Source organism: Myotis daubentonii, chromosome 14, assembly GCF_963259705.1.
Source record: "Myotis daubentonii chromosome 14, mMyoDau2.1, whole genome shotgun sequence".
Classification (NCBI taxonomy): domain Eukaryota; kingdom Metazoa; phylum Chordata; class Mammalia; order Chiroptera; family Vespertilionidae; genus Myotis; species Myotis daubentonii.
Window position 1 is genome coordinate 58,354,330 of NC_081853.1, and position 13,562 is coordinate 58,367,891.

At 67.7% G+C, this 13,562-nt stretch overlaps 3 protein-coding genes across 8 annotated transcripts; 1 reads left to right on the forward strand and 2 right to left on the reverse strand.

Annotated features, from left to right (window-relative positions):
- Positions 1-231: 231 nt before the first annotated feature.
- NDUFAF3 (NADH:ubiquinone oxidoreductase complex assembly factor 3) lies at positions 232-1,698 on the reverse strand. 2 transcript variants are annotated; one of them, XM_059664800.1, is made up of 5 exons: positions 1,182-1,698; positions 896-1,088; positions 742-808; positions 560-660; positions 232-425 (listed from the first exon to the last, which is right to left on the reverse strand). In XM_059664800.1, exons 1-5 carry the CDS (start codon positions 1,256-1,258, stop codon positions 417-419), a joined length of 447 nt encoding a protein of 148 aa, XP_059520783.1. In that variant the 5' UTR covers positions 1,259-1,698; the 3' UTR covers positions 232-416. The 2 variants fall into 2 exon arrangements, with proteins under 2 accessions (XP_059520783.1, XP_059520782.1); XM_059664799.1 differs by having other exon boundaries at positions 232-465; positions 1,182-1,692.
- Positions 1,699-3,804: 2,106 nt separating this feature from the next.
- DALRD3 (DALR anticodon binding domain containing 3) lies at positions 3,805-6,638 on the forward strand. Of its 5 annotated transcripts, XM_059664793.1 has the most exons (12): positions 3,805-3,981; positions 4,052-4,338; positions 4,452-4,714; positions 4,791-4,870; positions 4,947-5,075; positions 5,356-5,426; positions 5,507-5,568; positions 5,649-5,731; positions 5,808-5,987; positions 6,059-6,178; positions 6,266-6,334; positions 6,414-6,638. In XM_059664793.1, the coding sequence occupies exons 1-12, from the start codon at positions 3,817-3,819 to the stop codon at positions 6,531-6,533; spliced, it is 1,629 nt and encodes a 542-aa protein (XP_059520776.1). In that variant the 5' UTR covers positions 3,805-3,816; the 3' UTR covers positions 6,534-6,638. The 5 variants fall into 5 exon arrangements, 4 of the variants coding, with proteins under 4 accessions (XP_059520776.1, XP_059520774.1, XP_059520775.1 ...); XR_009448628.1 differs by lacking the exon at positions 6,414-6,638 and having other exon boundaries at positions 6,102-6,178; positions 6,266-6,313; XM_059664791.1 differs by having other exon boundaries at positions 6,266-6,638.
- On the reverse strand, positions 6,191-13,400 carry WDR6 (WD repeat domain 6). Its single transcript, XM_059664785.1, has 6 exons — positions 13,148-13,400; positions 7,959-10,435; positions 7,802-7,885; positions 7,599-7,715; positions 7,384-7,502; positions 6,191-7,284 (listed from the first exon to the last, which is right to left on the reverse strand). Exons 1-6 carry the CDS (start codon positions 13,250-13,252, stop codon positions 6,824-6,826), a joined length of 3,363 nt encoding a protein of 1,120 aa, XP_059520768.1. The 5' UTR covers positions 13,253-13,400; the 3' UTR covers positions 6,191-6,823.
- Positions 13,401-13,562: the final 162 nt, after the last annotated feature.

Consider the following 13,562-nt stretch of genomic DNA (forward strand, 5'->3'; position numbering starts at 1 on the left):
ACGGGTCCAGGTGAGACCCTCATGCGTGTTGTCAGGACTGAACCTGTAAACCTTGTGGGGAAATCGAGATCACTTCCAACCTGCTCTGAGCAAGCGGACAGATCTGTGCTTTGGGGGGTGTGCACTGCCTCGGCCTCAGTGGGCCTGTAGCTTAGATGAAAGGACCCCTTGGTTCCTCACGGGCCCACTGAGCGGCAGCCCCTGGCCAGAACGCACCCAGTACAACATGACGCCAGTGGATTAAGTTATTAATTGGGGGTAAGCAGACATGCGACACAGGCTGCAGGGAGGGGCTCCTCGCTCCGGGTGCCAGGCGCTACTGGGAAGGTCAGGTGGGTCCCTGGAGCTTCACTCGGCATCCTGGGCCAGAGGTTCGAGCACAGTCCCGCCAGGTGGGGGGATGAGAGCAGCTCCTGTCACTCGGCCTTCATGACACAGGAAGTTGAAAGTGGCACAAGCATTGGGCTGCAGAGAGAGCCAGCATCAGCTGGGCCTGGCCGGGCCCTGCTCCCCTCCCCGCTGCACCCCCACGCCCCCTCCCCGCAGCCTCCCGACTGACCGTGTCCTGCACCTCCACGGCGATGCCCCGCTGCCTCATGGCGCGCAGCACCCGCGGCGGCAGCCTCTCGGCGCGGTCTCCGGTGCCCACCACCACAATCTCTAGGGCAGGACGGACAGGGCAGGTCTACAACTAGGCCGCTGGCGGGCCGGGCGCACCCCAGCCCTGCCCTCCTCCGATACCTATCGGGGGCTCCAGCATCCAGAAGAGAGAAAGGCTTTCTTCCGTGATGTCCACGTGGGACCCGACCTGTGCAGGGAGGGGACAGGTTACAGGCAGCAAACCCACGCAGGTTCCCCGAGCCCGGCCTCGGCGTCCCGCGGCGGGAGGGCTCACGTTCCACTGCAGCACCGAGTGCGGGAGCAGCGCGCAGGGCCCGAACACGCGGTTCCCGTTGACCACGAAGCCGCGGGGGCTGTAGCTGTCGATGTAGGCGGCGTGCGGGCCCTCGCGCTGCAGCACGGTGATGTGCGTCCGCTGGTACAGCTCGTCGTCGGCTGGCGTGAGCCGGTGCCCGCGCCGCGGGGCCCTGCGGGGGACACGGTTAGGGTCTCCGGCGCGTGAGGGGCCGCAGGGCGGGCTTCTCGGGACGGGGCGGGGCAGAACGCGGGCCCGGACTCACCACAGCAGCTCCGCGGGCGGCGGGCGGAGCGCGGGCCGTGCTCGGCACAGGCCGCGAAGCAGGAGCGCGGCCGCCATGGGGAGCCGGCGAGCGGGGTCAGCGAGGGCGCGGCGGCGCCCAGCCCCGCGCGGCCACAGCGCCCCCTGCGGTCGGAGGACGCCGCGCAGCTCGGCCGGCCCCGCGCGGGGCGCTAGGGAGCCGCCGGGCCTCCGGTCCCAGGAGGCGGCGCCCGGGTCCGCACCTGCCGCTGCCGCGCCCCGGGCCCCGCAGGCCGCCCTGGGGGCGCCGGACCCCTGGGGGCGGGACCGGCCTTGGGGCACCGCCTGGGTCCCAGCCGCGGCCCGGCGCCCGGCTCAGCCATCCGCGGGGCCCCCGGGCCGGGCGGGGCGCACCTGGCCGAGCCGCGCACCTGGCCGGGGCGTGGCGCCGGCCCCCGGGCCCCTAATCCCGGCTTCGGGGCGTCAGGTTTCGGGGGCGGCAGGAGGCTCGGGTTTCCCCTCTGCCCTCGGAGTCACGCCCCTTCCCAACCGTCACCCGCGCGACCGTTGGCGTCGCCTCCGCGCGTCGCTCGGGGCGTGGCCGCGCGTGGATTGGCTCCTTGGGAGCGCGAGGGGGCGTGGCCTGGCGGTTTCTTCTTAAAGTGGCCGGGTCCGCGGCCGGCGCGAGCGGAAGGGGACGTCGTGGTCCGGCAGCTGTGGCTCTTGTGGCGGCAGCTGCCGGGCCGAACCGGACCGGACCAGACGCTGCACGAGGCGGCGGCTGGCGCGGCTTCGTCCTCGCTCGCTCTGTCCGCGTCCCGGGAGCTGCCCCGCCCTCGGCCGGAGCGGGACCCCAGGGCCTTGGGCGCCCTCGCGGGCCCGGGCATCTCCGCGCTCAGTGCCGTGGCCTCGGGGGGATGTTGCCGCGTCTGCTCTCCGCGGGGCCCGGCGGGCGGCAGGCTCGGTACCGACGAGACGGTCTCAGTCGGTTCCTGGGGGTCTTGTCGCCGTCGTGGGAACCCGTGGGAGCCCCTCGAGCTCGAGCTGGGAGCGTCCCCGGACAAAGGGCCCGGGCGCGGGGGTGTCTTTACGGCCGGCGCGCGGCATACTTCCTCCCCGGCCCGCGGGAGCGCTTCCTTCCTGGCTGATCCTGCAGCCGCCCCGACACGGTCACCTCACCGGTGCCCACAGCCACATGCAACCCGCCTGCGCGGACACCCCCCCCCCGCGGGTGTAATCCGGTTCGGGACTCGGTCCCCGGGGAGTCCCCCACCGCCCTCCTATTGTTGGGGGCCAGGTGAGCAGCTCATTCCCACTAGATTGGGTTTCACCGCCTACTCCTAGTGCGCCTCCCGGGACTGGAAATCGGGGGGGGGGGTTCTATCCTGGCCCCAAGGCAACCCCCCCATGGCTGGACAGCGGGCAACGGAATCCCAAAAGCAGCTGTTGTCTCCAGAGCATTCCAGCTGCGCTTGGATTTCGTTCCCTGCTCTCCTGCCTGAGCAGCGTCCTGGGCCAGAAGCGGGGGCGATCCCGACCCCAGACACACCTCCCTGGGCCGCGCCTTCTCCCAGGTGCGCCCTCGGGCTGGAAGGCACGGGAGCCGCCGGAGAGCCTGGGCGGGGGCCACCTCCGGAGCCGGGGCAGCCTGGGTGAAGGCGGGAGAGCAGACCCACGGCCTCCGGACAGGGCCGCCCCAGCCCGCAGCTCGCTCAAGGCCGCCCTTCACGTCCTGGGGACAAACCGCTCCACGTGCCCAGAGGAGCTGAAGCCCCCAGCTGGTCCCCAGCGCCGACCCTGCCGACAGCTGCCCGGAGGCACGCGCCGCTGCCTGGAAAGAGCGTCGGAATGACACGACCCAAGCAGCCGTCGGGCGGGTGGGGGGCTGAGGCCCGCGCCGCCGAGGGACGGGCTCGGCCAGGCTTTGCCGCCCCTGGGCCCTCCGGAGTCCGGCACTCGCCGCTGCGAGCAGAGCGCGCGGTTCTCGGGCGCCCTGTGCTGCGTCGGTTTCAGTTTCATTCGGGGAAAAGGGGGGAAGTTCCTCTGAAGCGGAGACAGGCAGGTGCCATCGCGGAAAGAGAAAGACGACGGCGGGAGCGGAGGCCCCGGCAACGGCCACCGGGTTCAAGGAAAACGCCTCCCGACCCGGATCCCACGCCGTCCCCGTGGCCGACTCCTCCGGGCCCACGCGGGGAAGTGGGCAATCCTACCCGCGGGCGTTTGTCGGGAAGAAAGGTCCCGTGGCCCACAGGAGGAGACGCCTGCAAACAGCCTGAAGCCGCAGCACAAATGCCTGTCACGGGGCGGCTGCGGGCGGGTGGTGACGGCGGCGCTGGGAGCTGCCCGGCTGGGGACGCTCGTTTGGAACTTGTGTTCGTGCGCACAGCGAGGGGCGAGGCTCAGGGCGCAGAGCCCGACACCAGGGTCCTCCCGGGCGCTGGGATGGGGGTGGCACCAGAGGCCCAGGCCCAGGGGGACCCCGAGATGTCGGTCGCAGGACAGGCGGGCCACGACGGTCCCGTCCACTGAGAGCAGCCGCTCGAGTTCCCCTCCGGTGCACCTGCCACTCGGGGCCGGATCCCGCCCCCTCAGTCTCTCTCCCGGAAGCTCGGCCTCCATCATCTTGCTTCCGGTTCCGCTCGCGCCTTCCGGTCCCTATGGCGACGGGGCGCCTCGGGTTGGAGGAGACTCTGGGGGCCCTCAACGCGGCCCTGGGCCCGGGCGGCCCCGTATGGTTCAAGGAGACGCGCGCCCGCCACCTGCGCGTCCGCGACTTCCTGGCGCCGCGGCGGGCGCTGCAGGCGCGCTTCGGGGACGGGCAGGTGCGCGCGGGCCGGCGGGGACGGGCGGCGGGGAGCGCCGCGACCCGCTCACCGGCCTGTCGTCCCGCAGGTGCCTGAGCGCGTGCTCCGTGCTGTGGTCGACCTGCAGGGCCCCGGCGTGGCCCCGGTGCTGCGCTGCGAGCCGACCCCCGCGGGGCTGGCGCTCCGGCTGCAGCGCGCGGCCGTCTTCGAACGGGTGCTCGGGGCCGGGACCGCGCCCGCCGCCCCCGCCGCCCGAGGCCCGCGCGTCCTCCTGCACTGCCCCGCGCTGCGCGCCGCCCTCCGCGCGCTCCGCCTGAGCCAGCTGCGGGCCGTGCTCGTGGCCGACCACCTGGCGCGGGCTCTGCGTGCTCGCGGGTGAGCGGGGCCGGAGAGGAGGAGGAGCGCCCGTGGGCACCGGCTGCGGCGGGTGGGAGGCGGGGCCGGGCCGGGCCAGGCGCTCGGGCTGAAGCGGCGCCCTTGCTTTGCAGGGTCCGTGTGCGCCTCGTGCCCGCCGTGCGGGACCCGCACTGGGCCGCCTTCCTGCAGCAGCTGCGGGTGGAATGGCCCGCTGCCCCGGAGCGAGCCGGAGCCTCAGCCGAGGCCCTGAGGAGGCGCGCGCTGGCGGAGGTCACCCCGGCGGGAGACCCGGGAGCTCTGCCCGCCGGCGCCCTGGGCAGCGTGAGCCTGAAGGAGCTGGCGGGAGGACGGGGACGCGCGGCCGGCTCTGACCCCCACCTGGACCGCTGTCTGGGTAGGACCTGCGGCCGGGCGGGGCCGGGAGAGGGGGACCCGTGGCGCCCGCTAGCCCCGTGCCTGTCTCCGCGCAGTGACCGAGGACCTGCTCTCCGTGCTGGCTGAACTGCAGGCGGCCGCGCAGCTCGGGCCTGAGGACGGCTCCCCGGGCCTGGTCAGTAGCTGGGCCCCGCCCGTGGGCCTCGGCGAAGGCGGAGCCCTGCGCCCGGTAGTGACTGTCCTCCCCACAGGCCCCCGCCCCCGGGGCTGGTGCGGACAGCTGCGTGGTGGTGCACGTGGTGAGCCCCGAGGAGGAGTCCCAGCAGCAAAAGCTGGACCTGCTTTGGTGGAAGCTGGATGAGCAGGCTCCTCTCGCACAGGTAGGGGAGGCATGGTGGGGCCTGCAAGCTGACTGGCTCAGAGGGGACGCGACTTCGGGGGAGACACTAGGCTTGGTGAATGGGGACGTGCAGCAGGTGCAGTCCTGGGAGAAGGCGGGGTCTGGAGAACCGAGGGGAGCAGGTGTCCCGAGGGGTTGGGCCCGAGAGGGAGCACTAGGCCTGATGGGAAAAGGCTGGGAGCCCGGCCGGAATTCAGTTCCTTGCGGGTTTATTGCTGGAGAATCGCCAGCTGGCTCAGCCCCTGCTGCCCTCCTGACAGAAGCACCTGGTGTGTGGCCCAGTGAGAGCAGCCGGTGCGCCCAGCACCCTGACGGCGCCCGAGTACTACGAGTGAGTGAGGGGGGAGGCCTCCGGGGACATGGAAGTGGGGGCTCTGCCCTGGCCCTCCTCTCACTCTTTTCAAAATGCAGGCTCCGGCTCGCACAGGTGCACACGGCCTCAGCTCTGAAGCACAGCAGGGACCTGGCACAAGGTGCGCCTGGGAGGCTCCGGCTGCCTCCTGCCCGCCCCTGGCTCCTGCCTGCAGCCTGACTGCCGCCCTCTACCCCCCAGACCCGGCCTGGACAGAAACCTTCAGGGTTCTCTCGGCGGCGACCATCAAGTTTGAGATGCTCAGCAAGGCCCCGCAGAGCCAGGTGAGCCGGGTGCCCACAGGACCGGGCAGGGGCAGGCTTGGTGGTCGCCCTCGCTCTGCAGCTGTGCCTTCCTCAGCTCCTCCTCGACCTGGCCGACAGCATTTCCACCAAGGGCACCAAGAGTGGCACCTTTGTCATGTACAACTGTGCTCGCCTCGCCACACTCTTTGAGGGTTACCAGCGCGGCGTGCAACAAGGTCTGTACCCCACTTTCCCGCCTGTGAGCAGCCTGGATTTCTCTCTGCTCCGTGAAGAGGTGAGTGCCCCTCCCGGCAGTGGCTCCCTGGGGTGGCCTGGACTCGCCATCCAGCGGCTTTCATCCCACAGGGTGAGTGGCTGCTGCTCTTCAACAGTGTCCTCCCCTTCCGAGACCTCCTGAGCCAGAGCACAGCCCTGGACGGGGCCCACCACGCCCCGGGGCTCCGCGTCACTGCTCGCACAGAGATGGTGAGGCAGAGACCAGCAGACACACACTCTTTATTCGGGTCTGGGGTACAAGGGCACAGGCAGGCCAGTGACTCCGCCTGTCTCTAGGTGTGCAAGTTCCTGGTGCAGCTCAGCATGGACTTCAGCGCTTACTATAACCGGGTACACATCCTGGGGGTAAGCACACAGCAAGGGGGTGTGGGCGGTGCGGGGGAGGGAGCCAAGGACGAGACCAGCAGGCCCTCTCTTTTTCCAGGAGCCTCGGCCACACCTGTTTGGTCAGATGTTTGCCCGGCTGCAGCTCCTGCGGGCTGTGCAGGAAGTGCTCCACACGGGCCTGGCCACGCTGGGTCTCCCGCCACTGAGCTACATCTAAGGCCACAGAGGGCCAGTGTCTGGGAATGTTCACAAGGTCGTTACCTGAAAAAAACCCCGTTGCTTAGACGTGGAGACTAATAAATCGCTACAAAGCTTTGTTCTAGTGTGAGGCGTGGGGCATGTTCTTGGTCTGCCTAGGCAGCACTCTACTCCCCAACGCCTGCTCTAAAGTTGGGAGCCAGTGGCTCCCCACCCCCCACCACGCAAGCTGGGCCTGGGCACAGACAGCACTCCCACTCCCCTGCCTGTGAGCAGGCCCCACACCCAGGTGCCAGCCACTGTGGGACCTCAGTCGTACCAGTTGTAAACCTCAAGTCCCTGGCCCCCGAGAGCACAGCGGTGACCAAACTCCGGGCTCACGGGCCAGCAGGCCATGTCGGCCACGTCTGGCACGTGGTACACTGTGCTGTTGATGAAGGTGGGTTCGCCATGCCCTAGGCGCCAGAAGGTCAGCCGCTGATCGATGGAGGCGGAGACCATGAGGCTGGGGCTCAGAATGTGGAGGCCTGTCACATGAGCAGCGTGTGCACAGGGGACAGAGTGTTCCTCCAGCACGTGCAGCTGGGGCGCCAGCTCGGCACCCCCCACAGCCTCGTGCTGCTCTGGCAACTCCACAGCAAGCACAAAGACGTGGAGGGAGCCATCCTCGCTGCCACTCGCCACAAGGTGGCCCTCACGTGTGGGCAAGGTGTGCAGGCTGTTGACACCACAGCTGTGAGCCTGGACAGTCAGGCAGGGGGGGCCCAGTCCTGGAGGAAGAAGAGGCTGTCAGAGCCCTACCTGCCACATGGGGAAGGCACGGGGGGGGGGGGGGGGGGGGACCTGCCGGTGACCCGCCAGCTACTCACGAGAGGGCAGCCCAGGCTCTGCTGGAGGCTCCAGGGCAGCGGAGCCGGGGTCCAGCACCGTGGTCAGGTCCCAGAAGGCCAGGCTGCCATCGGTGGCCGCACTGCACAGGAGCAGTCTCCTGGGAGGTGGGGAAAGGTGGCTGGGTCAGTTGGGGCGACAGAAAGCAACAAGGGCGGCCAGGGACCCCGGCAGAGCCACCACGCAGCCCTCTCACCGCCGCTGGCTGGGTGCCTGGTGTGTAAAGGAGTGGACCTTGAGGACACAGCGCTGGTGGTGGAAGGTTTCGGCCAGGAGCTGCAGCCGCCGCCCAGAGTCCTGCAAATGAAAGAGCCTGGGGGGGGGGGGGGGCAGCTCAGACCCCATTCTGGACAGCCCTTCATCCTACCTCCCAGCCCTATCTGAGCCCCATGCTCTTACCTCACTGCTCCGTCACTACAGGCTGCAGCCACAAGGGGGCCGAGGTCAGGCGGGTCAAGCTCACACACCGCTAGGCACATGTACCTGCAGAGGTGACAGCCCGTCAAGCAGAGCCCTGCCTGATGCGCCCCAGGCCCTGCCAGGCCGCACACATCACCTGGTCTCTGGGTCCACCTTGACCATCCGGCGCCGACTGCGCTGACAGTCCCAGTCCTCATCCAGCCGGTGAGACGCAAGGTGCATCACATGGCAGGCGAGGCGGCTGGGGGTGCTGGGGTCCAGGGTGACCATGATGTTGAAGCAGTGCATCTCCGCCCGGCCCCCCGCAGACACCACGTGGGCAGTCAGGCCCGGGTGAGGGTCCTGAGGGCCCGCCGGGGTGCCGACGCCCCACACGGCCAGGGCACGCACCGAGGAGATGTGGTTACAAACGGCTGTAAGCGCGTGGGCTGAGCCCGTCGCCGTGGGGAGCGCCAGGACACAGATGGTGGTGTCCTCGCTGCACGTGATCACGACGTCAATCAGACTGGGCCCCTCGCTGCCCGGCTCCAGGTCCTCGGGCTGCATGAAGCTGGGCAGCTCGAATTCAGGCCCCAGCGCGATGGTGCCCACCCGCCTGACACACGTGATCTCACGGCCATGCAGGCTCTCCCGCAGAATCACATGTGGCCGGGTGCAGCCCCCGAGAGCCCGGTACAGCAAGACATCGCCATCCTTTAGGTAGGCAAAGGCCATGGCTGCCTCGGTGTCCGAGAAGGCCCAGGAGCGATGGCCGCCGCCGCAGTGGACGACGTGTAGCTTCTCATGCGACCGGGGGCTCCACACCACAAACTCGTTGGCGTGGAAACCCAGGATGACCGTGCTCCCATCGGCCACCACGCGCAGCCCGGCCACCCAGTTCATGCCGCGACAGCACTTCCGCCGCAGGACTGGCTGCAGCTGGCCGCCTCGCACAAGGAGCTGGTAGTAGGCACCATCGCGCCCTGTGCTGTACACGTAGCCACCGTGGCAGGTGACCGAGGTCACACCCTGCTTCCCATGCAGGGACCGGAGGATGGAGACGGGGCCCCACTCAGTCAAGGCGGTCTCCTCCTTGCCACTGTCACCGGCCCCTCCCAGTTCTCCGGCACCGGCCTCAGCCTGGCCTCCAAGCCCCAGATCCTGGAGCAGAGCCGGTCTGGAGGGGAACAGCAACACGGAGCCCCGCCGGTCTCCACACACCAGGAAGTCGCCCGGGGGCAGGAAGGCACTGCACGTGTGCCATCTCTGCTTGCTTGGAGGCAGCAGGTACCGGCAGCGTTCCGTGACGAAGATGGCCTTGCCGGAGGGGGCGGCTGTGATCTCCAGGCAGGCCACCACGCCGCCGGGGCCCGACGCCAGCAGCAGCAGCTCCTCGTAGCCTCGCAGAGCCCAGCTCAGGCTGTGCACCTTGCCTTGGAACAGGGCCAGGTCCACGGCCGCCGTTGGAGTATTGATGGGGACAACCTTGACGTGACCCTCCCCGTTGGCCATGGCACACAGTCCGAAGCCCTCAGGCCCGGGGGCGGCCTCCAGAAGGCAGTAGGACTGGAAGTGCTTGTCCTCCAGCAGTTGCTCCCAGCACTTGACCTCAAGGTCGTAGAGGTACAGGACCCCCGAATCAGTCACTGCCAATACTCGCCACGAGCCAGCCAGCGTCACAGCCTTGAGGGCACCTGGCCTGCTAGGGGACTTGAAGCAGAGAGCGGAGACCCCGGAACCTGGGTGCCCACGCCCTACCAGGTGCCACAGCCGGATGCCTGAGTCATCACCCCCCGTTATCACCCAGGCTTGCCTCTCGTGGGCAGCAAGGGCCCGGATCCCACGGCCCTGGTGGCCCCGGAATGCCTGGAGGATCTCACCTTCGTGGCTCCATACCAAGCAGACACAGTCCTCTCCTGCACTGACCAGGTAATTCTCTAGCAGCTTGACCTGCCACACGCGGGCGCTGTGCCCAAAGCAGTGCCCAATATTCTGCACCCGACCCCCAGGCACCCGCAGGTCGCCCACCTTCCAGATGCGAACACTTCGGTCTTCCGAAGCGGTGGCCAGCAAGCCCTTGCTCTCCAGGTACGACATGCTGAAGACGGCGCCCATGTGCCCACTGACCCGCCGGTCAGGGGCCACGGGCTTACTGTCCACTAAAGCGGCCGCTGGGTACCAGATCAGGAGCTGGTTGGAAACAGCACCTGCCACTATGGTCAGCTCCTTCCAGGTGTCCCCGACCAAGCAGGCTGAGGAGAGGGTGCACCTGTCTGTGCAGGGAACGTCCTGCAGGAGGCACCCTATCACAGGGTCGTATAACACCACCGAGTTGTGGCCCAGGGCCAAGGCCATGTTCCCCTCAAGCCAGCGTGCATCCCAGATCCAGTCCGACATGTTCCACAGGCCAGAGCGCCAGAGCTCCCGGAAGCGGCCCTGTCCCCAGCTGATTTTCACGACTCGGAGACCCTTGCTCCCAAACACGGCGACCATGGCCTCCACGTCAAGGTCTCCTTTGGGTTCTGGTCGCACCCGGAACCCATGGATAAGATAGTGGCCAAGCAGGTTCTGCACTCGCTTCATCATCCGCAGGTGCCCCCCAAAATCCAGGCTGTACACCAGGATATCCGGCCCCTCACCTGGACAGGAGCAAAGAGCCACGTCAGGACGCCTCGCCTAACGCTGAGGAGCCACAAGAAGAGACGGGGCGGGGGACTCTCCATCCCGGGGCCTGTGAATGTGCTGGACAATCCTGCAGGCTCACCCAGACTCCTCACTCAGCCTCCTCCTCACCTCACCCGACTTCTCTTGCTTCAGACAGGAACCTCTCAGCTTTAGCCCCCTCACCCTTAGCCTCACCTGCCTGTCCACGAATTTTCCCCTGCGCCCAACCCGGGGAGGCTTCCCACTAAGACAACCTTTGCACCTGGGGCCACAGCACATCCCTGACTTCCAGGAGTTTCTTCCGGGCACGGGGGGCGGGAGAGGGGTGGCGGCGGCACACTTTGGCAGGGGGGCTCCTGTGGCCCTTGGGGGCCTCCTGGCTGCCCTGCAGGCACCTCCCACACGGCTAACTCCTCTACCACCCTCTGCCCAACCCCTACCCCCAACCAGGAAGCCCACAGCTCACTCTTCTCAACTGCCCACATCTGTCTCCAAGTGTGTGGAGTTCATTGGCTACAGTTTGCAAACCCCACCAGAGTGTCTTTGGTGCAGAACAACCTCTTAATCTGAAATGACCGTACCAGTCTCTCATGCCATTCCTAGCCTGCGCTCTCAATCTTTACAGCCAATAAAGTTGCTGGGCATCAATTACAAGCCAGACAACAAACTGTGCTGGAGCAGTGAAAAGGCAAGCCCAGACCTTGCTCTATGGCAGTGGTTCCCTACGTGGGCACACGCCTCAGGGGGCAATGTGATTTTTAAGGGGGGCAAGTTGAGAATGAGTTAGTGAATTTTTTGCATTTCTTATGGCTCTAGGGGCATCATATACAGTGTATAAATGTATATTGTGACATATTTTTGCATTTCAGTTCTCATGTTTTGAAACTTTGCTATGTTTTCCTATCACTTCATATTATTTTTTTAACAATTTCTTAGTGATTTCTTCCTCAGTATTTCAACTGTCCTTCCTTCTTTTTCTTTTTTTCTTAAATCTATTTTATTGATTTTTTACAGAGAGGAAGGGAGAGGGATAGTTAGAAACATCGATGAGAGAGAAGAACCGATCAGCTGCCTCCTGCACACCCCTTGACCAGGATCGAACCTGGGACCCGTCAGTCCCCAGGCCAACGCTCTACCCAGTGAGCCAAACCAGCCAGGGCTGTCCTTCCTTCTTTTATTTCCCTCTGTTATGGATGCCATGTTCTTTGGAAGCTTCTTTAGACCAAGTGAATGGCCTTTTATGCTTCCTCCATGTGAGTAGGAGCTCGCTTTTTGAATAGTAAGAATTATATGGGGGGGAATCAGGATTTTAGAGGTGCTTAGGTGGGCGTGGCCAACACAAGGCTGGGAACCACTGCGCTAGGAACTGGGCAGACACCGAACAGCAGCACACAGGGAGCCATGCTATCAGGTGAGTCCCAGGGACACCTATGCAGGCCGCTCTAAGAATGTAAAATGGTGAGTCTAGTCCAGTGGTTCTCCATGGGGTGGACGGGGCAACTTCCCTCAGGCCCTGGCAATGTCGGGAGGCATTCTGGATGGTCACACTGTGTGCGTGACTGGCCTGGAGCCAGGGAGGCTGCGGGACACCCTGCGATGCAGGCAGCCGCTCACAGAATCATCTGATCCCACCCGTCCAGCGCGACGCTGGGACAGGAGACGGGGTGAGCTTCGGGAGGCCCCCTCGAGGGCGAGACATCCCGGCGGCGGAATCTAAGGGGCAGCGGCCACTGAGCAGCGAGAAAAGCCGGGAGGGGAGGGCTCTGCCGTCCGGGCTCCGGAATCTGCTGGCCTGTTTTCCTGCGCGGCCCGCGGAGGAGCGTGGACATGGATTCCCCGGGCCCCACCCATCTCGGTGGGAGCCCCGCCTCCGCCTCGAGCACCGACACCCTCGGGAAGGGGGGGGGTCTCACCGGTTTCCCAAGACCCCCTCCAGCTGCGAGGGCCCCACCTCCAGGGCGGCGCCTCCCGGCCTCCAGGCCACACCCCGCCTCGGGGCCGCCCTCCCCCGGGCCCACCCGTACCCGCACCCCTAAAGAGGGGCCTCACCCCCACCACCCGGCCCCGCCCCGCCCAGCTCATCCAGGGCCCCACGCTCCCCTCCCTCCCCCGCCTCCGACACGCGGCCCCACCCCCTCCACGTTAGCGCGGGTGACCCAGGGCCTCGGCATCACGTCGGTTTTTGTCTTCTGGGCCGCTCCGGCCGTCCCGCCACCCGCGGGCTCCGCCCACCGGGGGCCCGCCCCTCCCCGGGCCTCCTTCCCCCGCGCTCCCCTCCTCCGGGCACCCCTTCCCCCCGCGCTCCCCTCCTCCGGGCACCCCTTCCCCCGGGTACCCTTCCCCCCGCGCTCCCCTCCTCCGGGCACCCCTTCCCCCCGGTACCCTTTCCCCCGCGCTCCCCTCCTCCGGGCACCCCTTCTCCCGGGCACCCCTTCCCCCGGGTACCCTTTCCCCCGCGCTCCCCTCCTCCGGGCACCCCTTCTCCCGGGCACCCCTTCCCCCGGGTACCCTTTCCCCCGCGCTCCCCTCCTCCGGGCACCCCTTCTCCCGGGCACCCCTTCCCCCGGGTACCCTTTCCCCCGCGCTCCCCTCCTCCGGGCACCCTTCTCCCGGGCACCCCTTTGTTCCCTGCACCGCCCGGGAGCGCCCGGCTTCTCCGCTAACTCGCGCCGCACACGGAACCTCACCGGCCAGCAGCCGCTCCCCCACGCACTCCAGCCCGGTGACAGGGAGCAGCATGAGCTCGGAGGTGGCCCGCGGCCAGACGTAGTCGTCGGGAGCCTCCATGCCGCCCGCCAGCAACTGCGGCCGCCGCGACCGAGAAGGAGCGGAGCTCTCGCGAGACCAGCCTTCCCGGGCGCCGCGCCGCCGAACTCCGGCGCCCTTAGCAACAGGTCGCCGGGCAGATTCTCCAGCGGCCGCCGTCCAATGGCGACCCTTCGCCCACGCCAGCCAGCTCAGGATTGGCCGGGCCGTCTCGCCCCGCCCCGTCACACTGCCAGCAGCCCGCCCCCGGCTGGCCCCGCCCCAGGATGGCTCCGCCCCCGATGGCCCCGCCCCCGGCTGGCCCCGCTCCCCCTGCCCGCGCATCCTCCCG

Coding starts and splice junctions, on each gene's coding strand:
- NDUFAF3 (XM_059664799.1), bottom strand. CDS start 1,258: ATGGCGGCCGCGCTCCTGCTTCGCGGCCTGTGCCGAGCACGGCCCGCG. Junction 1,089..1,181: donor CCGCCCGCGGAGCTGCTGTG/GTGAGTCCGGGC, acceptor TGTCCCCCGCAG/GGCCCCGCGGCGCGGGCACC. Junction 809..895: donor ACTCGGTGCTGCAGTGGAAC/GTGAGCCCTCCC, acceptor CTCCCTGCACAG/GTCGGGTCCCACGTGGACAT.
- DALRD3 (XM_059664791.1), top strand. CDS start 3,817: ATGGCGACGGGGCGCCTCGGGTTGGAGGAGACTCTGGGGGCCCTCAAC. Junction 5,076..5,355: donor AGCAGGCTCCTCTCGCACAG/GTAGGGGAGGCA, acceptor CCCTCCTGACAG/AAGCACCTGGTGTGTGGCCC. Junction 5,988..6,058: donor TCTCTCTGCTCCGTGAAGAG/GTGAGTGCCCCT, acceptor TTCATCCCACAG/GGTGAGTGGCTGCTGCTCTT.
- WDR6 (XM_059664785.1), bottom strand. CDS start 13,252: ATGGAGGCTCCCGACGACTACGTCTGGCCGCGGGCCACCTCCGAGCTC. Junction 10,436..13,147: donor AGCGGCTGCTGGCCGGTGAG/GTTCCGTGTGCG, acceptor TGTCCAGGTGAG/GGGCCGGATATCCTGGTGTA. Junction 7,285..7,383: donor AGAGCCTGGGCTGCCCTCTC/GTGAGTAGCTGG, acceptor TTCTTCCTCCAG/GACTGGGCCCCCCCTGCCTG.